This window comes from Schistocerca nitens, chromosome 2 (genome assembly GCF_023898315.1).
Source record: "Schistocerca nitens isolate TAMUIC-IGC-003100 chromosome 2, iqSchNite1.1, whole genome shotgun sequence".
Taxonomy (NCBI): Eukaryota; Metazoa; Arthropoda; class Insecta; order Orthoptera; family Acrididae; genus Schistocerca; species Schistocerca nitens.
Window position 1 is genome coordinate 247923102 of NC_064615.1, and position 24829 is coordinate 247947930.

General features: G+C 43.2%; 1 protein-coding gene across 1 annotated transcript in view; it reads left to right on the plus strand.

Annotated features, from left to right (window-relative positions):
• Positions 1 to 24829, plus strand: part of LOC126234953 (glutamate receptor 2) — a 129958-nt gene that overhangs the window by 70249 nt on the left and 34880 nt on the right. The window contains exon 4 of the mRNA XM_049943692.1: positions 8082 to 8394. Within this exon, the coding sequence (XP_049799649.1) occupies positions 8082 to 8394 (313 nt within the window). The remainder of the gene's footprint in view (positions 1 to 8081; positions 8395 to 24829) is intronic.

Below are 24829 nucleotides of genomic sequence, written 5' to 3' on the forward strand. Positions count from 1 at the left end.
GAAGATCTGGAAGTGAGAGTTGCTAACAAAGGATCACAAGTTATTTTGCAAGGTCCATCAGTGTTTTGTGGGTGTACTATTAATTTTACACTTACGCAATTAGACGCAGCTCAAGCTGGCAATGGTTGGATTACAGTTGCTGTTGTTCGTTTTGATGGTAATAAAGTGAAGAATGTTACTGGTTTGGAAGCATTTAATGCAAGAGATGTTATTGCTTACCGTACTTTTCATGTTGGAGAAGTGTATAATAGAGATTTGGGACTGTCATACTTTGTATCTAACCAGTATTTTATTTAAGAACAAGAAATCATCGTAAAATAAGTGAACAAGAGAGTGTGTGTATATGGATGAAAGGTGCTGGAAGATGTGCTAAAGTCCAAGTGACTGGAGATGTAACACATTACTATAGAAATTGAAATAAATAATATTTTTGTCATTATTAATGTCTTTCATTTCAAAACCATATTTAATATTTATTCTGATCTGTTTATACATTGAACATGGAGGTACGCTCCACTAACCGGGGGCCATAGAGTTGGAACAATGTGATGCAATATACTCTGAGTGGTGACGCATAGCGAGGCATCTGGCTCTGGCGCCATGCCCAAGCTGAATCGCGTACACGTGTGACACAGCAAGTTCAAATTGCTTAAAAAGATTGAACATGGAGGTACGCTGCTGTAACCATTGGCCATAGAGTGAGAACAGTTCATTTTCTTTCATTTGAGACCATTTTCATAAAATTCAGATAAGTAAATAATTTCATCATAATTACATCCTCAATTAAGGTGCTTTTACCATAACCAGAGAAACCATGTAAAGCTAAAACTTTTTTAAAACCATTTTTCAAACCATCATTCCACCATGTAACAACCTCCCCAGCCCAACCATTATAATCAAGACAAAATGGCTTAAAGGGCACAGAAGTAATATTTTCTGACCAATACGATTTATGGTAGTCATTCAAGAATCTCCAAGTGTTCATGTGCTCAACTACAAAAGGATGTTTAACATCGAAATGTTTGTTATGTTTACAAAAGTAAAATATCTTCAAAGCACGTGACAACTTGTCTACCCTGCAGTTAAAAATACATTTGTAATCATTCTTGCTAACATATATGAGAGCATTTCTCTCTGACCGAGCTGGTTGGCAATCAATACTATACGCGCGCGGCATGTGTTGAGATGCCTCGCTACAGCAGAAGATATCGACGTTCACGTCAAACTGTGTACAAGGCCATAGAAGATCTGGAAGTGAGAGTTGCTAACAAAGGATCACAAGTTATTTTGCAAGGTCCATCAGTGTTTTGTGGGTGTACTATTAATTTTACACTTACGCAATTAGACGCAGCTCAAGCTGGCAATGGTTGGATTACAGTTGCTGTTGTTCGTTTTGATGGTAATAAAGTGAAGAATGTTACTGGTTTGGAAGCATTTAATGCAAGAGATGTTATTGCTTACCGTACTTTTCATGTTGGAGAAGTGTATAATAGAGATTTGGGACTGTCATACTTTGTATCTAACCAGTCATTTTATTTAAGAACAAGAAATCATCGTAAAATAAGTGAACAAGAGAGTGTGTGTATATGGATGAAAGGTGCTGGAAGATGTGCTAAAGTCCAAGTGACTGGAGATGTAACACATTATTATAGAAATTGAAATAAATAATATTTTTGTCATTATTAATGTCTTTCATTTCAAAACCATATTTAATATTTATTCTGATCTGTTTATACATTGAACATGGAGGTACGCTCCACTAACCGGGGACCATAGAGTTGGAACAATGTGATGCAATATACTCTGAGTGGTGACGCATAGCGAGGCATCTGGCTCTGGCGCCGTGCCCAAGCTGAATCGCGTACGCGCGCGGTCTAGAGTTCCTACCGCGCGCGTACGGGATTCGCCGCCTCCGGCACCGCCGCCGCTCAAGGTCACGAGCTCCGCGTGTATATAAGTAGTTACAGTCAAAGCCGACGTCAGTCGGCGAGCAGCTGCGCGTGCAACAGCATGTTTTGAGATGCCTCGCTACAGCAGAAGATATCGACGTTCGCGTCAAACTGTGTACAAGGCCATAGAAGATCTGGAAGTGAGAGTTGCTAACAAAGGATCACAAGTTATTTTGCAAGGTCCATCAGTGTTTTGTGGGTGTACTATTAATTTTACACTTACGCAATTAGACGCAGCTCAAGCTGGCAATGGTTGGATTACAGTTGCTGTTGTTCGTTTTGATGGTAATAAAGTGAAGAATGTTACTGGTTTGGAAGCATTTAATGCAAGAGATGTTATTGCTTACCGTACTTTTCATGTTGGAGAAGTGTATAATAGAGATTTGGGACTGTCATACTTTGTATCTAACCAGTCATTTTATTTAAGAACAAGAAATCATCGTAAAATAAGTGAACAAGAGAGTGTGTGTATATGGATGAAAGGTGCTGGAAGATGTGCTAAAGTCCAAGTGACTGGAGATGTAACACATTATTATAGAAATTGAAATAAATAATATTTTTGTCATTATTAATGTCTTTCATTTCAAAACCATATTTAATATTTATTCTGATCTGTTTATACATTGAACATGGAGGTACGCTCCACTAACCGGGGACCATAGAGTTGGAACAATGTGATGCAATATACTCTGAGTGGTGACGCATAGCGAGGCATCTGGCTCTGGCGCCGTGCCCAAGCTGAATCGCGTACGCGCGCGGTCTAGAGTTCCTACCGCGCGCGTACGGGATTCGCCGCCTCCGGCACCGCCGCCGCTCAAGGTCACGAGCTCCGCGTGTATATAAGTAGTTACAGTCAAAGCCGACGTCAGTCGGCGAGCAGCTGCGCGTGCAACAGCATGTTTTGAGATGCCTCGCTACAGCAGAAGATATCGACGTTCGCGTCAAACTGTGTACAAGGCCATAGAAGATCTGGAAGTGAGAGTTGCTAACAAAGGATCACAAGTTATTTTGCAAGGTCCATCAGTGTTTTGTGGGTGTACTATTAATTTTACACTTACGCAATTAGACGCAGCTCAAGCTGGCAATGGTTGGATTACAGTTGCTGTTGTTCGTTTTGATGGTAATAAAGTGAAGAATGTTACTGGTTTGGAAGCATTTAATGCAAGAGATGTTATTGCTTACCGTACTTTTCATGTTGGAGAAGTGTATATAAGTGTATATAAGTAGTTACAGTCAAAGCCGACGTCAGTCGGCGAGCAGCTGCGCGTGCAACAGCATGTTTTGAGATGCCTCGCTACAGCAGAAGATATCGACGTTCGCGTCAAACTGTGTACAAGGCCATAGAAGATCTGGAAGTGAGAGTTGCTAACAAAGGATCACAAGTTATTTTGCAAGGTCCATCAGTGTTTGCATTGTGCCACCTCGAAAATCACCATGTCATAGTGCATGTCACACAATGGTTTCTTGATCTGAGGAAAGAGAAAAAAGTCACTCGGTACTATGTCAGCAGATTAAGTGGGATCAGGCAAAATCTGATACCCTGAGGGCGCAGCATGTGTGTCTGTTTGCTGTACAGAATGAGCAGGGACACTGCCGTGGAGCAAAGACTTCCCCAATGTCAGCTTCCCCCCCGGTCTCGTAATCACGTGAGGAAATTTTGGTAGCGTGCTCCCGTAACTGTTTTTCCCCTTCAGAGCATAGCAACAAACACAGTAAGAATGTTCGACGATCAACGATGCTTACAAAATATCGCTTTTGGGAGTCCAAACATTCATATTTCAATATCGATATAGAAGTCTTTCAAACACCATAACACTCGACCATAAAAACGCTTTATCGACCTTCGATGTTGCAAAACAGAAACCTATTTATTACCATTGTCAGTTAATTACTGCCTTTTTTCATATAAACAATTTTTTCTGCACATGTCTCATAACGAAACCGTTGCAACACATCTGTAACATGTCAAACGTAGGTAGGCATGGGCATAGGAGGAAGGGGGCGGGGGAGGGGGGAGGACGATATCTTTCAACTAACTAAGGAACGTTGGCCACTCTCGTAGCGAAGCGTGGACTATTGTCTTTCATTGTTCATTAAATTCATCGGTTTGGAGTGAAAAAATAATGTGCAACACATTGATGCATCATGGACTGAACATTATAAAATAGCACAAGAAAAGAATAATTTACAAACTGGGACAGAAATGGACCTAGCATCATAGTTAATTTATTCTCAAAATACTCACCTTCTAGATCTTAAACGAGATCTCTCAGAAGCATGGAATCACAACATCAGTACTATCTGTCCTAAGCTACAATTGCCACAAAAAGTTACACTTATGTATTAGAGCTGTATAGCCACATCATCAGATTCTAGAAGACGATTGACAAAAGCCAGGGTATCTTCTCTATAAACAACGCAATATATCAGTGATCTCTATACTATCTGGATATCGAACTCAACGTGCTGGCAGAGATGCTCATATTTCGCTACTTGCCTAATTACAAAATGGCTGCGACGAAATGTCACGAGAATGAAAAATGAAAATATTTTCCTACTCTGCTCCCAAATCAGCTTATTACAGCACATATTGATATAAAATTAAAAACAAGAAATAAGTAAAGAATTATTTATCATGTACAGGCCAGTGGAAACTTTCTTGCCGAACTACGACACGGCGGACTATTTTTCCTGTTCCTAAAATCAACATACATAAAAAGAAGAAAGGAGGAAGATGGTAATGGAGGTGGACAGATAGAAAGGCAAGGGTATAGAAAAAGACAGAGGCAGAGAAAGAGACAGAAGAACAGAGAGATGTGATCAAAAGCAGGGGCAGAGCAGAGGCAGAAGTGGAGACAGAGGATAGAAGAAGATTGAAAAGTGGGAGAAGGTGAAAGTGATGGAAGGGGCGAGGATGAGGTTGATGGATATAGAGATGTAAACGTGAACAGGGAGATGTAAGCAGAGTACTGAACGTAGATGGAGGAGAAGGTGAAGGTAGGGGCATAGACAGAGGTGCAGGACTGAAATGGAGACAAAGGGAAGAACAAGGGCAGTGCTATAGGTCGAGATGGTGATGACATTAAAGAGTGTATGGGAGTGAGGGATGGGGGAGGCCGAGAGAAAATTGATTGGGACGGAAAGGGAAAGGGACAAGAAGGGAGGGGAGGGGGCCAATGAGGCTGATGGAAGAGAAGGAGACAGAGGGGAAGGGGTCTATGAGGGGGAGAGAGTTGTTGAAATAAAAGGACAGGTTACGAAAACTAACGAAAGAAGTGAGAGCAAGAAGAAACAGGACGGAGTGCATCAGAAGGAGAAGAGGGGCGTGGATGGGAAGAAAGAAGGTTAAGATTTTGATGAGTGAAAGTGAGGTTTTCTGGAAAGAACCATGGAAGTAGTGAAAGGGAAGAGGGAGAGTGCAAAAGATATAATGATCTGGAAGGGAAGTGTTTAGAAGACACACACACACACACAGAGAGAGAGGGAGAGAGAGAGAGAGAGAGAGAGACATGAGATAGAGGGGGCTGTAGAGAGCAGATGTTGAGTAGGGAGAGTTGACGACACAGACATGCAGAAAGCAGGGGTGGAGTGGGAATGAAGAATTAGGAAGTCTTAAAGAGGTTTTCTGAGACCAAGAGCCGGCCGGAGTGGCCGTGCGGTTCTAGGCGCTACAGTCTGGAGCCGCGTGACCGCTACGGTCGCAGGTTCGAATCCTGCCTCGGGCACGGATATGTGTGATGTCATTAGGTTAGTTAGGTTTAGGTAGTTCTAAGTTCTAGGGGACTGATGACCTCAGAAGTTAAGTCTCATAGTGCTCAGAGCCATTTGAACCATTTTTTGAGACCAAGAATGAAAGTTAGGGAGAGCATCGAGAAGAAATATGGAGTAGATAGGGAGAAGCAGGAGAACTGAGAAAAATAAAAGAGAATTGGAGAGGTAAAGTGGTCAAGAGGATGAGACAGAAAGCAGAATCAAATAAGTGTATGACAGACAAAAACACACACCACCTCCAGGTCTGTGACAGAGCGAGTTGATTAGACAGACAATTTCTCCCATGCTCTTGTGATAGGCCGACTTTAAGCTACACTTCAGTGACCCACCACTGTCCCATTGCAGAGAGCCTTGCGGGAAGACTATGATGGTGGTGCTGCCATGCAGTGTGTGGTCCTAAGTGGTGGGCAGCTCATCACTTACGTTGCTATTGCTGCGGCTGCTAACATGACAGTGGCGCTGGCACAGTGATCATGGTGTCGTGTTGCAGGGAGCCATGCTGGGAGATGGTGGTGGTGGTGGTGCCACTGCCATTCAGCATGTGGTCCTTAAAATGGTTCAAATGGCTCTGAGCACTATGGGACTCAACTGCTGAGGTCATTAGTCCCCTAGAACTTAGAACTAGTTAAACCTAACTAACCTAAGGACATCACAAACATCCATGCCCGGGGCAGGATTCGAACCTGCGACCGTAGCGGTCTTGCGGTTCCAGACTGCAGCGCCTTTAACCGCACGGCCACTTCGGCCGGCCATGTGGTCCTTAGTCATAGGCAGTTCTCTGTGAGGTTTTGGATGGATTAAATAAAAGATTGCGAACGCTAGGTGTTTTCTTTGATTTAACGAAGGCTTTTGACTGTGTTGACCACAAAATATTACTGCAGAAGTTGGACCATTATGGAGTAAGGGGAGTAGCTTAAAATTGGTTCGCCTCTTACTTTAAGAACAGAAAGCAGAAGGTAATTCTCCCCAATATTGAGAGTGGTAGTGATGTTCAGTCCCAATGGGGCACTGTTAAGTGGGGCATTCCCCAAGGGTCGGTGCTGGGGCCACTGCTGTTTCTTATTTATATAAATGATATGCCTTCTAGTATTACAGGTGATTCAAAATTATTTCTGTTTGCTGATGACACCAGCTTGGTAGTGAAGGATCTTGTGTGTAATATTGAAACAGTATCAAATAATGTAGTTCATGAAATAAGTTCGTGGCTGTGGAAAATAATTTGATGCTAAATCACAGTAAGACTCAGTTTTCACAGTTTCTAACTCACAATTCAACAAGAACCGATATTTTGATCAGACATAATGGGCACATTATAAGCGAGACGGAACAGTTCAAGTTCCTAGGCGTTCGGATAGATAGTAAGCTGTTGTGGAAAGCCCTTGTTCAGGATCATTTTCAGAAACTAAATGCTGATTTATTTACCATTAGAACAGTATCTGAAATAAGTGACAATTCAACACGAAAAGTAGTCTACTTAGCATATTTTCATACGCTTATGTCATATGGTATTATTTTTTGGGGTAATTCTTCTGATTCAAAAAGGGTATTTTCGGCTCAAAAACGGACTGTTCGAGCTATGTGTGGTGTAAGTTCGAGAACCTCTTGTCGACCCCTATTCAATAGTCTGGGAATTCTGACATTGCCCTCACAGTATATATTATCTTTAATGTCGTTTGTTGTTAGCGATATTAGCTTATTCCCAAGAGTTAGCGGCTTTCACTCGGTTAATTCTAGGCAGAAATCAAATCTGCATATGGAATGCACTTCTTTGACTCTTATGCAGAAAGGAGTGCAGTATTCTGCTGCATCCATTTTCAATAAGCTACCACAAGAACTCAAAAATCTCAGCAGTAGCACAAACACTTTTAAATCTAAACTGAAAAGTTTCCTCATGGCTCAATCCTTCTATTCTGTCGAGGAGCTCCTGGAAGAGCTGAAAAATTAAGCAAATTCCAGTGTTACATTGTTGATTTCCTTTATTTAAACTTACGAATTGTCGCGTGAATATCTTACTTATATTTCATTTTATCTGTTTCTACTATCGTGTTATAATTTCATGTACTGACTCGTTCATGACCATGGAGACTTCTCCTTAATTTGGTCCCACGGAACAATAAATAAATAAAATAAAAAATAAAAAATACATGCTGGCACCTCTGGCACTCTGGCTGCTACTATGGTAGCGGCATTAGCACAGTGGTAAGTGGTAAGTGATCATGGTGTCACGTTGCAGGGAGCCTTGCTGGAAGATGATGGTGCTGGTGGTGCCACGCAGCGTTTGGCCCTCAGTGACGAGCAGCTCCCTGCTGGCATCACGGTCGCTGTGGCTGCTGGCACAGTGAACACGGTGTTGTGTTGCAGGGAGCCGGGCTGGAAGACGGTGGTGGTGGTGCTGCCATGCAGCGTATGGTCCTCGGTGGCAGGCAGTTACCTGCTGGCGTCACTGTCGTTGTGGCTGCTGGCGTGGCGGCGGCGCTGGAGGATGAGGGACCTGTCCACTTTCCGCAGCCCTTGCGGCTCATTGCTGAGTGCACTGCTCGTGCTGCTCGGCTTCTCTGTGCCCCGCAAGCCGACCAACCTCGTCATGCGCCTCGTCTTCCTCGCCTGGGTCCTCTATAGCTACCAAGTCAACAGCATCTATCAGTCAGGGCTCATCAGCTCACTTGTACATCCGGTACGTGACCTGTGAGAGGCCTTCCTTTTCTATAAGGTATGCCCAACTGAAAAAGAGACCTTTGGTGTAGTGGCGTTATACGTAATGTCAGTTAGTGAATGTGGTTCCTGAGAAATGGCGTGGTGGTATTCCCATTTATACAAGTGAAGTTAATCGCTTCTTCATTTTAGGAGTGTTGTTTCCACAGTTCGTCGCATGATGGACTCCTCCCAATCAGTACAAAGAGAAGTTATCCAATTTTTTCATGGCGAAGGAGAGCATGGTTCACAAATTTATCGCAGGACAAAAGAGATGAATGGGTAGGAGTGTGTTGCATGCTAAACAATATTCCGATGGTGTCAGCATCATGAGGTCAGTAGGTGTAAACATCGAAGGCAGGCCATGCCCTGAACAGGCACACTTTCTCACCCCCAGTGTCACGATTTCTGCTGTGGAGGAACTCATACATACGAAACGTCAGATCATCAAACGTGGCATTGGTGTCGAACTGTTGATAAGCAAAGGAACTGTGCAGCACATAATCAACGAGAAGTTTCGTTACAGCAACTTTCGTGCTTAGTGGGGGCCCGAGCATCTTTCAGAGAATCAGAAATCAGTGATTATGCCCGTTTTCATGATCTGTATGTTGAGATAACTGAAGCAAGGAACGAATTTCATTGCTCAGATTGTAGCTTGTGATGAAAAGTGTTGTCACCATTTCGACCTCGCCTCCAAGCAGATGAGCATGTATTGGTGGCAACCTAGCTCCCCTAGTCAAAAAAACCTTCCTGTGCCCCAAAGACTGTGTTGCTCAGTTTCTTTTTCGATGAAGAAGGACCTCTCTACTTATCGAATGGCTACCATGGGGTGTAACAGTTAATGCTGAGCAGTATTGCAACATGTTGTTGCGGTTCAAACAGGGCATCATGAACAAGCAGAAGGAAAATCTCGCGAATGAGATAGGCTTGTCCAGGACAATGAAAGGCCACATCGAAGAAGACCCTCGAGATACCTCAAAAATTTCAATGTGAGTTCCTGGAACATCTTCCTTACAGACCCAATATGTCCCTATCTGACTTGCATATCTTTGGCCCTTAAAACAATCTCTGGAAGTTCAGGAGCTCGCCTGTGACAGGGAAGTGCAGCACACGATGGTAAATTGGGTCCATAAGTAACGCAGGAATTTCAGCACTGAAGCCATCCACTCCCTTCCTACACCCTGGACCCAATGTTCCAGTGCCAATGGCAATTATGTATGGTTCTGCTGATCCACATGAACTAGGGTTGTAACATTGCTATTAAAATTTCTTTACTTATAACTGTAGTGTCCTTTCCATCTGGCCACACCTTACACACGGTCCAACCACATTATTGTGACTAACGTCTACGTTTGACATCAGCATGTAATAATCTATAAGAGAAGCAGATGGCTGCACTAACAGTGGAGGATACATAAAGCGAATGGGGGACCCGGAAAACAGTGCAGTCTTATTGTAATGTGGAAACTGAGTGAATTATCTGACGTCCAAAAGGATATGATCATTGGCTTTAAGGCCAGCGGTGCAAGCATTTCCAAAATGGTTAAGTCTGTAAACTGTTTGCATGTCACTGTGGTCAAAGTATATCCTGCATGGCAAAATGGCGCTACCCAAAACCGGCACTGAAGCAACAGTGATGCACCATGGGCCATAGATGACAGGTGTGAATGATTGCTGCGGAGATGTGTATGGGCGAATAGATGTGCAACCGTTAGGCAGCTGACCATCCAGATGAACCAAGTGGCTACCAACATTGTCTCCTCAATGACCATTCAGCGAACATTGCTGCGTATGGGCCTCCACAGCAGGTGCCTCATTCACTCATGCTGATTGCTGTTCATTGGCTACGAAGGCTGGAATTTACACCTTAATACCGCAACTGGACGTCCATTGAGTGGCGACATTTGGCCATTCCAAATGAATCACATTTTATGCTCCATCCGACAGACGACTATGGCATGGACGGCGTGAAACTTCTGAAAGCAAACAACTTGCAACAATCCTCGGAAGGATCCAGGACGGAGGAGGGAGCATTATGGTCTGGGGAATGTTTTAGTGGCATTCCCTGGTTGATCTCGTCATTCTGGGAAGCGAAATGGATCAACACAGGCTTGCATCTATCCTTTGCGGCCAAGTCCACTCCTACACGCAATTTGTTTTTCCTCGGCACGATGGCATCTACCAACAGGTCAAAGCAACACGTCACGCAGCTCATAGTGTACGTACGAGGTTCAAAGGGCTCCAAGATGAGTTTACTCTACTTCCCTGGCCATCAAACTCCGTGGATATAAACCTAATCGAGAACCTATGAGATCACCTCGATCGGGCAGTAAGCACCATGGGTCACCAACTGAGAAACCTAGCACAGCACTGCAGTTAGCATGGCTCCACATCCTTGTCGGTACCTTCCAGAATCTCACTGACTCTCTTCCTGCACTTCTCGCAGCAGTGCACGCTGCAAAATATGGTTATTCAGAGTTTTCACTGGTCCTCACATTAATATGACTGGACTGAGTATAAATTAGTTTCAGTACCTAGCGTGGCGATCCTTCTCGTTTTGGACTCTCCATCATATGTTATCAGAGTAAGCCCACGAAGTAAGGGACACTAAGGGCTTATCGTCGGGCTATTAGATGGACGTTAGGAAGTAGAATGCCAAATACTCTTTACGGTGGCAGATAACTATGAATTAGGGCTGTAACGTCTGAATGAAAGATCCTGGACGACGACAGCCTCGGTGTTTCCAGTGATACGCTCTTGGTGTGCCTTACTCCAAACCACACATAGGATTAGTTCAGGATTGCTCCTACACTATGGAGAAGTCCCCTTATAATTGGGCGAGGTCACCTGAGTCCAACACTATGCATGAGAGTTCAGTACCAAATTTCACCCATAAACTCCACACAAGCTGAGAATCTGGGAGTACCCGTATTAACTTTGACGTGGGTAGATCTGACTAACTAGGTCTTTTGGGTTCGAATTCACTGTTGGATGCCGTTCATTACCATTTCCATCATGTGACTCCCTGTAAGGTCTGTCAGTGGTTTTGTAACCACTGTCTGGCTTTTAGTCTGTGGTGTGCACTCCTGCTGCGACGTTCACAGCTTGAAAGTAGTCGCTCCTCTTCAACAGTGGACAGTTGCCTTCTTCCATACTTGTAGGTCAAGTTAACATAATCCTAGAATGAGAATTTTCTAATTCGGAGCGTGTGATCTGACCTGTGTAACCCATACCACGTTGGCAAGATATTTGGTAAATTGCGGCCTTCTGCAGTAGCAAATCGTCCTTCACTGACCCCAGAATGTCTGAGATCTTAGATGGCGGACGGAAAACCACTTTCAACTGAAATTTACGGAGGATTCCTGCCATCTGCAACGAAATGCTGCCCACAAAAGGCAGTAAAGATAAAACTTTTGCCAGCGTGTTCTGTTCCACTTCCTGATTTCGGGTGAAAGTGGTTTTCCACCCACCATCTAACACTGCAGCCCATCCGGGGTCAGTGATAGCGCCATTTTACCATGCACGGCGTACATTAACCACGGTGGGACGCGAATAGTTTACAAATTTAACCGTTTCAGATATGCTTGCACCCTTGGCCCGAAAGCAAATGATTATGCCCTTTAGGACGTAAGATAAATTGCTTCATTCCACATTACGGCACTGACTGCATTGTTTTTCGTGTCCCCCCAACACCCTTCATATACCCTCCACAGCTTGCGCTGTCACCCGCTCTCTGCGAATGGCTATTGCACGTTGACGTCTAACAAAGGCGATCCGTCCCAGTAATGTTACTGGACCATGTATAATTTACCGACAATATTATCAGATATTAGCAGTACTGAAACACTTTGAAAATACCCCGAAGTGATCAAATGCTTCCACAAATTCTCAAAAGACTTTACGTCTTGTACTCAGAGCGGATTTATAACAACAATACTAATGAGAAGAACCAAAGCTTCAAATACAATCATTGCAAGAGGGAACGAGATCGAGACACGAACACTGCAGCAGAAAATAAGGGTTTGTTTTAATTATCATGCTCACATGACCTGGCAGCAGGTACAACACTCAGTACTATGTCTCACCTTATGCATAACAAGACTTAGTAAGTATTTACCAGGTGTAGAATTATGAGACCGGAATATCCCCGTAGAATGTAGATGGTGCTAGCCGTCAGTGTAGGGCTTGTGAGACCGCGTCTGCAGTGCCATCTGCTTCCTGTAACGGCTGCGACGAATGTCAACACATTGTAACCCACTGTGTAGTACACATCGGTGTCTGTTTCAAACCCGTAAACTGTCAATTTTTGTGCCTAACAACTACGATTTGCGGACAGCATTGGTTTTCTGTTATCATTTGAAGAAAACTTCTGCAGAATCGCATCGAATACTTGTCGAAGCTTTCGGTGAACATGCTCTTGGGAAAACACAGTGTTTCGAGTGGTTAAACAAATTCCAAAGAGGTGATTTTGACTTGAGAAACGACTAGCGCGGGAAACCACCGAAAAACTTCGAAGACAGCGATTTACAGGCCTTATTGGATGAAGGAATGTGACGCAGAAAGCCGTTTCTCTTCGGTTGAAAGCTATGAGAAAGGTGCATAAAGTGGGAAATATGGATTCCGCATGAACTGAATGAAAGACAGCAAGCAAATCGAAAGACCAGTTGCGAAATGCTGCTCCCAGATACCAAAGGAAGTCGTTTCTCCAACGAATAGTGACAGAAGATGAAAAATGGATATATTTTGAGAATCCTAAGCTTCGTAAAACGTGGGTGAATCCAGGCAAACTATCGACATCCACCGCAAGATCAAAGTGCTTTGGAAAGAAGACAATGCTCTGTGTTTGGTGGGATCAGAAGAGTGTCATCTATTTTGAGCTGCTAGAACCTGGTGAAACCGTTAAGACTGATCGCTACCAACAGCAAATGATTGCTTTAAACCGAGCATTACGTGAAAAACGACTGGAATTTGGAAAAAGGCAACAATTTCATATTGCTCCATGATAGCCCCCCAAAATACACACACAGTAGAACGGGTCAGGGAAACTATCGAGACGTTCAGTTGGGAAATATTAGGGCATGCGGCTTATTCTCCGGACTTGGTTCCATCCGATTATCATCTGTTTGCATCATTGGGACGCGCTCTCGCTGAACAACGCTATAATTCGTACGAAAATGGCTCGCTGGTTGGTTCGCTTCAAAAGAAGAACAATGTTTTTGATGTGGCACTCATAGCCTGCCGGAGAGGTGGGAGAAATGTATAAAAATCAAAGGAGATTATTTTGAATAAAATATTGTTTATCAGTTTCAAACAACAGACGTGTAATTATTGCAACCAAATTCTGGTTTCATACTTCTACATTTGGTAATTACCAGTAGTCACCATAGCACTGCCTGGAAACACATGGACAAAAAACTAGCTCTGCTCTATGAGCACACAGATAATTAACAAACACTTGCCGCAAAATTTTAGGAAAGCACTGCTCAACACACTCAAATTGTGTCTTCCAGGAAGAGGCAGGATAGACAGCTTTATGGCAAACAGCCCTGGATGTGCCGTACTGCGATAGTTCGCGTAGCACACTGTTCTATGGCTCCCAACTGAACGGCTACTCAGACATGCCGTCAGATCTATCCACCCCAAGCACCACGCATCCGGCGGTGCCTCCAGGTTCCTTGTGCCGTTGCTCCTTCGGTGCTCCGCCCCGCCTTCCACTTTTCCGTCCAGGTTGTGTCACGCGCCGCCTCTTGCCGGCTCCTGGTATCACCGTGCGCTCGCAGACAGCGTCCACAAGGAGTCGCACTGTCGCCGGCGTGGTTCTACAGATAAATGCGGCTGACAAGGGAGTAGTCGAATCTGACTTGTCGAAGTCCACTCTAATATTTTTGTTTTTTGTTTTTTGTCGCACGAAGAACACCTTATGACAGCGGTTTGTACAGTCCATCATGCCTAGCGCTCCATCAGCCGTAACAAGATACCGTTAGCGCCGCGTAGTGCTAATTTCTGGAGCGACACAACCGTATTTGGAGCACCTAAGCCATACAAAAAATTTCGCCTATCATTAATGTTTTGAATAAGAGGCAATTCGTGTCGACAGCTGAACTATTGCACATGTAATTCTTACAAAGATAACTAAAACTAAACTAAATCCTTCTGCACATGCCTCGAAAGGCCCAACGGTGCCGCCAGACCGTGTCATCCCCAGCCGACATGGGGAGGGGGGCGTGTGGTCAGTACACCACTCACCCCGCCATTGTCAGCTTTCGTGACCGAAGTAGCTACTTCTGAGTCAAGTAGCTCCTCAACTGGCCTCACAAGGACTTGTCAACAGCACTCTGCAGACCCAGACAGTCACCCATCCAAGTGCTAACCAATAAATCAAGGCAGCCTTTGTTATTACATTGCAGACGACTTCCATCAGTTATAACTTTAATTTATTAAACTGTAATCTTTCTTATACATATATCAATTTATAACAATTCCAGTAGCACAATTCTTGTTGTAAATGTATATGTCGTGTGACTAGGGCCTCCCGTGGGGTAGACCGTTCGCCGGGCGCAAGTCTTTCGATTTGACGCGTCGATGGGGATGAAATGATGATGATTAGGACAACACAGCACCCAGTCCCTGAACGGAGAAAATCTCCGACCCAGACGGGAATCGAACCCGGGCCCTCAGGATTTACATTCTGTCGCGCTGACCACTCAGCTACCGGGGTGGACAATTCTTGTGGTAATTTTCGAATAATGTAAATTTTAGTAACAGTGAAACAGTCCCTTGTTTATTTTCCATAATCGTCACAATAAAGCGAAGTATCATTTGAATGACGAAAAGAAACATTTTCCTTAAGCCAGGTACATCTGACGAAAGAAAAATCAGTGCTTTCAGCCACATCACAGTAATTATTAGCTTTAGTTAGACTAAATTGCAGCAGAGTAAGAAATGATCCTGACCGTTGCTTTGCTTATTGTGCTGCGTACCAAGCTTGTACTTAAACTGATTCGTAAAATATGCCGATACAAACTAATAATGCACAAATAACTGAAATATAAGAACACTATTCTCCTGCTAAACCTAAAATGACATGGAGCTGTCAGACATTATATTTTCCTACTCTCCACAATCGAAGAAACACTTTATCAGTTGGTTATTCCATATGGAATCTGAATTACATCAACAGACTTTTCGTCGTCCTCGTGAGAGATAGGTAACGATATGTCCAGGCCAAGAGTCCAACAAAAGCAACGAATTTATTTCTCTAACTGGTTAGAAACCATTTCGAATGAAACGTTAGTTATTGTCTCCCATTCTTCCAAATTTTGATAGGTCTATTATAAGATTAATGCCACTGAACACTACTTTTCTTTTTTTTCTCCTAATACGCCTTGAAGTCCCTAAAGACTTTTATAAGCTGCGGAAACAGTAATTCACTCATACTTATAACTGTCATTGTTGAATATAAATGTGTCATACTATTAATCGATTGCATAACAGACTGCCTTTTTCTCCTCAAAATGATAAAGAGCGGTTTGCTCACAGTCTTTTCATGAAACATGACTGATCGGCGTTAGACACAGCAGGTGTGAGGGTAACAGCAAGCTTCGTCTTCACATTAGCTATGAATTAACGGTATATACTCTACACTTTTACTTGAAGTAAACTTCGTTATTTTGCGAACTTCCTATACTGTATGATTTCTTGAATATGCTTAACCAGGTCGAGGAAGACTTGAAATCAGCAGTATTCATCTCAATTGCAATTTGGAGGGCCCAGTCTCGTAGATCTCCATTGGTAACAGTGCATTGCCTCTCACGGGCAGCTTCACATGGTTCATATCTGCAGTAAACGGCAGCTTGGGTGGGCGGCTGACTACCGGGATAAGGATATCGTATAGCACAAAGTGGGAATTACGTTAGAATGTTATAAATAGTTACAATTTAGCTACAGTAGCCCATTACAAGCAGTATTGTAAGGTGCTTAAAAATGTAATGAGGAAGGCAAAGAGTATGTGGTACGCAAATAGAATAGCTAATTCACAGGATAAAATTCAAACCATGTGGTCTGTCGTGAAAGAAATGTCTGGTCAGCAGCTCAAGGTCTACGATGTAGTCAGTTCGTAGTAAAAATGTTTCTGTTACCGATAAGTCAGATATACGTACTGTACTTAATAATCACTTCCTAAGCATTGTTACTGAAATAAATACAAACTTAGTTCCTACAGGGAATCATATAACTCTTGGAAAATGCCTTTCCGAGACTGATGTCTGAAATATTCCTCTGTGATACTGACAAGGGGGAGACAGAGTCAATAATTAAATCACTGAAGACAAAGGACTCTCATGGATATGATTGGAGTACCTAGCAGGATATTAAAGTGCTGTGCTGCACATGTTAGCCCTGTACTTACCCATAATTGCAATTTTTTCCTTGGAGACTGGTCATTTTCGTGGTCGGTTAAAGTACACAGTAGTAAAGCCGCTTTATAAAAAGGGAGAAAGGGATAATATAGACAATTTTATACCTATTTCTGTGCCATCAGTGTTTTCTAAACTTATTGAAGAGGCTGTGTATGTAAGGATAATTGGTCATTTTATATCACATGATTTGCTATCAAACGTACAGTTCGGTTTCAGAAGTGGTTTAACAAATGAAAACGCTATATTCTCTTTTCTCTGTGAGGTACTGGATGTGTTAAACAAAAGGTTTCGAACGCTAGGCATCTTTTTTTGGAGTTAACTAAGGCATTCGATTGTGTTGATCACAAAATATTGCTCCAGAAGTTGGACCATTGAGGAATACGAGGAGTAGCTCAGAATTGGTTCACATGTTACTTTAACACCAAATAACAAAAGGTCATTTTAAAATAAACAGTGTTGATAATGGCTGTGATGTGGGGTCTGAGTGGGGCACAATCAGTGCTGGGGCCACTCCTGTTACTTAAGTACATGGAATACCCTCTAGTATTATGGGTGATTCTAAACTATCTCTGTTTGCTGATAACACTAGCTTAGTAGTAAAGGATGTTGTGTGAAATATGGGCACTGTTTCAAACAGTATAGTTCAAGACATAAGTTCATGGCCTGTAGAAAATAGTGTAGATGATTCTACACGAAAAGTAGTCTACTTTGTTTATTTTCATTCACGTATGACATATGGAATTATATTTAGGGATAACTCTTCCCATTCTCAAAAGATATTTTTGGCTTGGAAACAGGCAGTTCGGGCAATAATGGTGTAAGTACGCGAACCTTTTATCGACCCCTGATCATTAGTCTGTATATTCTGAGATTGGCCTCTGTCTCTACATATTCTTTATAATCGTTTCTTGTTAACAACATCAGCGTATTCCTAAGAATTAACAGCTTCCACTCATTTAATAGTAGGCAGAAATCCATTCTGCATTCGGATCGTATTTCCTTGACTCTTGTGCAGAAAGGCGTGCGGTATACTGCTGCATCCATTTTCAATAAGCCATCACAACAATTCAAAATTTTAGCAGTAATAGACGGGTTTTCAAATCGAAACTGGAGACTTTCCTTATGGGTCACTCCTTTTATTCTGTCGAGAAGTTCCTTGACAGATTAGCTGATTCCTGTGTTATATTGTTGATTGCTTTTGCATAAACTTATGGCTTGTCTGTTTTCGGATTCATAAATATTTTATTTTATCTGTTATCACTTTTATGGTGTAATTTCATGTACTGATACGTTCTTTGACCTTGCAGATCTGTTCCTCTATTTGGTTCTGCGGAACTAAACGTGTAAAATAAAAATAAAATAAAGAACTGTTGTGCGTGATATTTATTTAATTTCAGTGGCTTATATTGTCTATTAATAATGAGCAAGGGGACTTTGTGGCCACCCTGTACAGTAAATCTTTCAGACAGTTTTTCTTTCACAGTTTTGCGAATTCAATTTTGTGCATATTTATTACTTCGCGTAAGCCTTTCTTCCATTTACACATTTCACGATCAGATTTTAGGAAGCAAAGCGGGTTTGCAAACTGCTTAAAACTGAAGTTTAAACACTATGAATGTTAATTCAGTTTTACCTCCATTGTTAACACATATGCTATCATAACAGCAACTGGTAATTGTTGCGGGTATTAAATGAGTTGCAAATTTAAGTGAACAGTAACTGCCGAAAATTGTTTCGGAGAAATTGTCAACGGAAATTGAAATTCGCTTTACAAATTACAATCGCGCTAAGTAGTGTTATGTTTACCAATGCACCATTTTGTGCATGCAGTGTCTGCTACAGCTACGTTAGAGATGCACTTTTTTCCAGCTGAAAAGCGAGCAACGAATTTAGCAATTTTCAACATTTTTTCTGTACTTGCAGTCGTCTTAGCACCTAAAATATGAAAGGCTCTTTCTTTCGTTGTGTTCTGTGGCGCCATAGACACCATTCGTGCGCTGGCCGTCAAAAACCTGCCAGCGCGAATGTCAGTATCTGTACCCTGAGGGAGGGCGTCAGCGTAGCGGTATACGCTAATCAGGCGACACACCTACCCTCTCCAGAAAGATTACACGACACCAGAGCCATCTCTGGCGCTGGCATAAAGCTCAGCTCCAAGGGATGGCAGCAGCAGTGGGGCCAACGATATATACAGGCCCTGCAATGAACTCTTGAAGTCACACTAGTAGGCTTGTCCACCACACTTCGCGAACGCTCGACTCCGTGCTGGGCACACTGGAAATCAATATGTAATTGAAAAGGTACGCAGTAAAGGTCTGGAATTTCTCGTGTGCTATCGAGAGCTTACTTGCATTCATACAAGCAGTAAGGATTATTAGTCTGAAATAGTTAGTCAGTCCCCCATGCAGATCCTCTATGACCTGATTCCTTTCCCCCATCTGCTCCTATTCCTCGAACACATCCACATCCTCTACACGTTCCACACACTTGACCCCCTCCTTTCTATGGTTGCTCCTCTCCTCTCCAACCCCCGCCCTCTGCCGCACCTTCCCTGTTGTGTCCCCCCTACCCTCCATCTCTGCATCCTTCATCTCCTTTCTCAAGGTGGCTTCCGTCGATTCCCCCTCCCAGATGATGCCCTCCCTCCCTCCGTTTACCCCCTATCAACTTTGATCCTCACCTCCCCCTCCCTTCCTACGTCTTTTTCCTGGGCTCCCTCCCTCCCTCCCCCCAACTTCTATCCTGTTTTTTCCCCACCTACCCTCTCTCTGCCTCCCTTCTCCATCCGAGTACTTTTGCAGTCCCCCCCCTCTGCCTTTCCCCACTCTCTCTCGCGTCTGCCCTGCTCCCCCCTTCTGAGTCCTCTCCCTCTGTCAATTCCCCCACCCCCACTTCGTTTTTCCTCTCCTCCCCCTTTTTTTCCCTCATCTGTCCAGGTCCCCCACCCCCTCCCATCTGCCCTTGGCTGTGGTGTGTCATCTTCGTGCCGAATTTTAGTGCAGTGTTTCCCTCGAGTGTTATGTGTTGTGTGTCTTTTCCGAAGTGTTGCGAACGGAATTCATACTGTCGCTGGGTGTGATTTTTATATCTTTTGGAAATAGAAATCAGACTGTTGCCGTGTTTTTTAATTGTCTGTCTACTATTTTACCTGTCTGCTTCCTGTGCATTTTATTAGCATCGCTAATCCTTTTGTCTTACGTTTTAACTTTCCACATTTTTCCGCCGTTTTACAATTTAAGTCACCGTTTTATCGCCTACTTTTATTGTTTATTATCTCCTTCTTATGATTTAACAATTCTGTAGGCTGAAGAGCGGCGTACTAAGCTGCTGCCACACTGTTCCCTTTGGGGGGAATCGAAAATCAATAAAGGAAAAGAACAAAAAAAAAAAATAGTTACTCACTGTTCTCCTGTGGGTAAAGAGCTGTGATTTTAATTGTGTGCTGGACTTGTACATAGTGTTATTGTCAGTGATTTTTACGTGCTACATCGATACTTTTATGGTCCACTGTGTGGTTTTGATTTGTGTGCGCAAATTTTTTACAGTTTTGTCTCCATTTTACAGTCGCCCCCCTTTTTGTCTGTTCTCTTCCCAGATGTTTCCCCCTTTTTATATCTATGTACGTCATATTTTCTCCTTTATGTTATTTTAAATATCTTCTATTGTATGATTAATGTCTTTCAGCTGAAGAGCAGCGCATATGCTCCTGCCAGCCTGCCCCAGATGGGGCATTGAAATACAATAAAGAAAAAAAAATAGTTACTCACTCCCCACCAGAGACGGCTGCTGGCACTCATAAGACCTGCAGTGTCACGTGCTGTGATGTACGCACTATGGCTTGTCTTTCTTGTGGGCTTCTGACAATGGCTGCGTCGTAGGTAGTTAGGTCTGCGAGAACCAGCGCAGCTAAAACATAGTTTATTGTTGAGTTGACAAAATATTTTATTCAGAAAGTGGAAATGCTCGTTATCTTCTACATGACTGCTTCTCAAAAGACAGGTAAATGTACTTGATTATTCAGTTATAGCAGTGTCTATTGACATTCTGCAGTGTGCTCAGCTATCCTGGTGTGTCTCCTGCTTCCTTGTCCACGAGTTGCTATTGCGACCACCCGAGATACAACATATTCTTCCTGCATAAAAATGTCAGGGCATGTTTCGACATGTCGGACTGAAGCTTTCCCTTGTGAGTGAAGTCTTATGATGACACAAGAACGGTGAAAGCAAGGCAGGAGGAAGGGTGCCTAGAGCGAAACGTTCCATCGACAAGGATGTCGTCGAAAACAAGGCACAAACTCAAATTGTATGAGAACAGAGACGCAAGTAGTCCATTTACTTTTCAAAGGAACCATCCTAATACTGATTTGGAGCCCCTGACTTAACAACATGCAAGGTTGCTTTGTTTAACTGTTAATATCGATGCTACAAATTCTCTATAAATGCTAACCAACTTTTATCGAACTTCTGTTACTGAAATCAGCCCGAAGAAGTAATTTTATGGCTGCACTGTAGTTCAGTTTATCTAAGCTCATTGGACAAAGTGTCAGTCATCTCCTTACAACAGCACGTCATTTGCTTTAAAGCGCTCTGAATGGTGCAGAACTGGTACCCGACGGTCATGTGAACCACCTGACATAAGTCTTGACAGTAATATTATGTGTATGTGCCAGATGGTTGTACGGAATCAGTGCATTACGTTGGGTCAATGTGCAGATATGGCAGAACGGAGGAAAGGAGGCGCTGTGTTCGTGTGTTGTATTCCCACAGTGAATGAATCTGCCTGATTTTTTACTGTATCACGACGGACTGTCGGACGTGTCTTCATTAGATGGTGTACCACACGCAGCCATTTACAAAACTGATCCAGAAACTAATTACCTTTTAGATGTGACAAAACATTAGCCATTTTTTTTTTGTATTTTACTATAGGAAACCTACACAACTTAAACTACTTTTATACACATTCACCATATGAATTAAGGCACTAAAGGCCTGGCCAGACAGAATCCGGCCTGCCGCTGAGACGGACGGCGCAGCGGGAGGCCGGGCCAGTCAGCGGCCAGGGACGCCACACAGGCAACGGCCGGCCGCAGCGACTCTTTATGCGTCAGCTGTTAACACTATGGAAAGGGCCGAACCCCCTTATTAAGCTTGCGTGCGTAGCGCAATTGTCTTGGCGTTAGACGATTTGGAAGCTTCACGTGGGATACGTTATCTTTGTGCGAGTTATTATTATTTTTTTTTAAGTGCAGAAATGAGTAGCTCGCACTAGCCATACGAAATTGCACCAAGAAGAGGAGGTGTTGGGTGCACGACATTAATAGCAAGAGAGAAAGCTTAGGAGAAAACTATCATCTGTGTATTGATCTAGAGTCTGACGAAGATAGATTCTTCAAATATTTTCGTATGTCGCGAGAATGTTTCGAGGAACTGCATCGCCTGATAAAAAGGTAGCACCGAGAAGTGCACAACGAACTGGAGAAAGCCAGTTGATACAGGGCACAGACTAGCCATTTGTTTGCGGTAAGTTTTACCATTTTTTGCCTTTTTGTGCTTCAAACGCCGGCCGAAGTGGCCGTGCGGTTAAAGGCGCTGCAGTCTGGAACCGCAAAACCGCTACGGTCGCAGGTTCGAATCCTGCCTCGGGCATGGATGTTTGTGATATCCTTAGGTTAGTTAGGTTTAACTAGTTCTAAGTTCTAGGGGACTAATGACCTCAGCAGTTGAGTCCCATAGTGCTCAGAGCCATTTGAACCATTTTTTTGTGCTTCAAACAGAAGTCTTATAATTTATTCCATTTCAGTTTTGCTGTATGATATGAAAGATTCGGCGGAAGAAAATGCTATCCCACAACGTAGTTACGAGTGGAGTGATAAATTTATCTGCAGTGTTTACGAATACAGCAAACGATAGTTACATCTAGTTCCGTATGTCCCGATAGAGAGAACTTTCTACTTAATAGATTGTTTTGTTTCATTGTATTCATAACATTGTCACTGAATTTAAACAAACATATCTTTGAAACTTCCTGGCAGATTAAAACTGTGTGCCCGACCGAGACTCGAACTCGGGACCGTGTTCGAATCTCGGTCGGACACACAGTTTTAATCTGCCAGGAAGTTTCATGTCAGCGCACACTCCGCTGCAGAGTGAAAATCTCATTCTGGAAACATATCTTTGATCGTTAACTCATCTATTCGTTCTATCAGCATAAGATACTTGACTACAGGCAACAGTCACCAGACCTTACCTTTTTCTTTTCGGTTAGGACGTTCAACAGTCTCAGAAATTGTGAAACAAGTGTGCCAGGCAATATGGACTGTTCTACAACCCAAGTATTTACCCACTCCTACAACAGAGATGTGGAAGAAATCTGAAAAGGATTTCTAGAACTTTGGGGGTTTCTGAACTGCCTTGGAAGCATAGACGGAAAGCATATCAGGTTAAAATGCCCGAAGGATAGTGGATCCCAGTTCTTCTGTTACAAACAATTCTTTTCGCTGGTTCTCCTGGCGATCGTTGATCCATACTACGAGTTTACAGTAGTTGATATTGGAAATTATGGACGTCACAGTGACAACACTATTTCTGAGAATTCAGCTTTCTATCAAGAGTATATCGAGGGCAAAATTATTCTACCTCCAAATCAGGATCGCGTGTATCGTTCAAAAAGTTGTATTGTCTCACCTCCTCTATAAGTCTTCCTGTGTCCACGATGCATGCCCAACGAGCTGCGAGACAAAAACCGCCTCACGCCGCTGCTTCCAGTGTGACCACAGAGCGGTTGAGTGCGCCAACGGAGGCAAGCAGCCGCTCCGGCTTGCGGCGAATCTGTGATCTGTGACAACCCGGCGGCGGCCGGTGCGGCAGGCCGCGTGCCGGTGCGTCAGAGCCGCACTCTGTGTGACAGCCACCATACAATAACGAGCGATTCAACAGTGCGGCCTGCCCGCTGCGGTTCAAGGCCACAGGCCGGACGGCCAGGCCGCGTTCTGTCTGGCCAGGCCTTAAGTCCAACCTACCCGCTTTGTAGAATTCGGCCGTCTGATCTTATCATCACTTGCAAAGTGCTGGCCGGTAAAACTTTCTTGAAATGAGAAAATGAATGGAAGCCGGATGACGCTAGGTCCGGACTGTAAGAAGGCGACAGAATTGTTCCCAGCGAAATTAATCAAGCAGCGTTGTCGTTAAACGTGTGGTACGTGGTCACGCGTTGTCATTCACGAACACAGTACCTCAAGTCCGCATTCAGTAGCCCAAGCTTTTTGTTCTTCATCGCGTATGTTAACTTCTTTGATGTATCATAGTAAGCTATAGCGTTCATTGTTGTAAGTCATTCCATCCAGTCCACCAGCAAAATTCTTTGACAGTCCTAAAACAAGCTGTACGTGATTTTTATTGAAGAAAGAGGTGGCTTTGCGTTCTAGGTTTTCAGGCTACCAGTATGCCGCAATTCTAGTGACTGTCGTTTCGTTTCAGGTGTCTTGCAACAAATCCTTATCTCATCGCCTGTGAAAATCCTTTTCAAAAAATATTTCCTTCTATCACATGACGAAAACGCTCCATGGCTGGCTTCCATGTGTTTCTGTTTTTGAGCGTCTGTTAGTGTTTTTGGTACCCATTGTCTCATAATTTTTTGTAGTGCAAACCATCAGTCACAATTTCGTCTAATAAAGATCGTGATGTGTTTTGCAAATCAAAAATACCATGTGGTAATAAAGTGCAGCTACTCGCGAGGTGCATCGTGGGCTGTAATTATACAATGGCAGCGAAATTTGGTAGATATGCTAATGTGTTAATCAGGAAACGATTTACATTGAAAAAAATTAGTTCCGGTTTTGGCCACCAGGTGCAAATCTGGAACTGTACAGCATCTTGTCAACGTATCCAGCGCCCATACTGAAGAAACTGCGTAAGTGTAGTGAAACAAAAAACAAAATTTTACCTTTCGCATTTGTTTGTTCTTTTCTGACCATTCTTTTTCTAATATATTACATGTGGA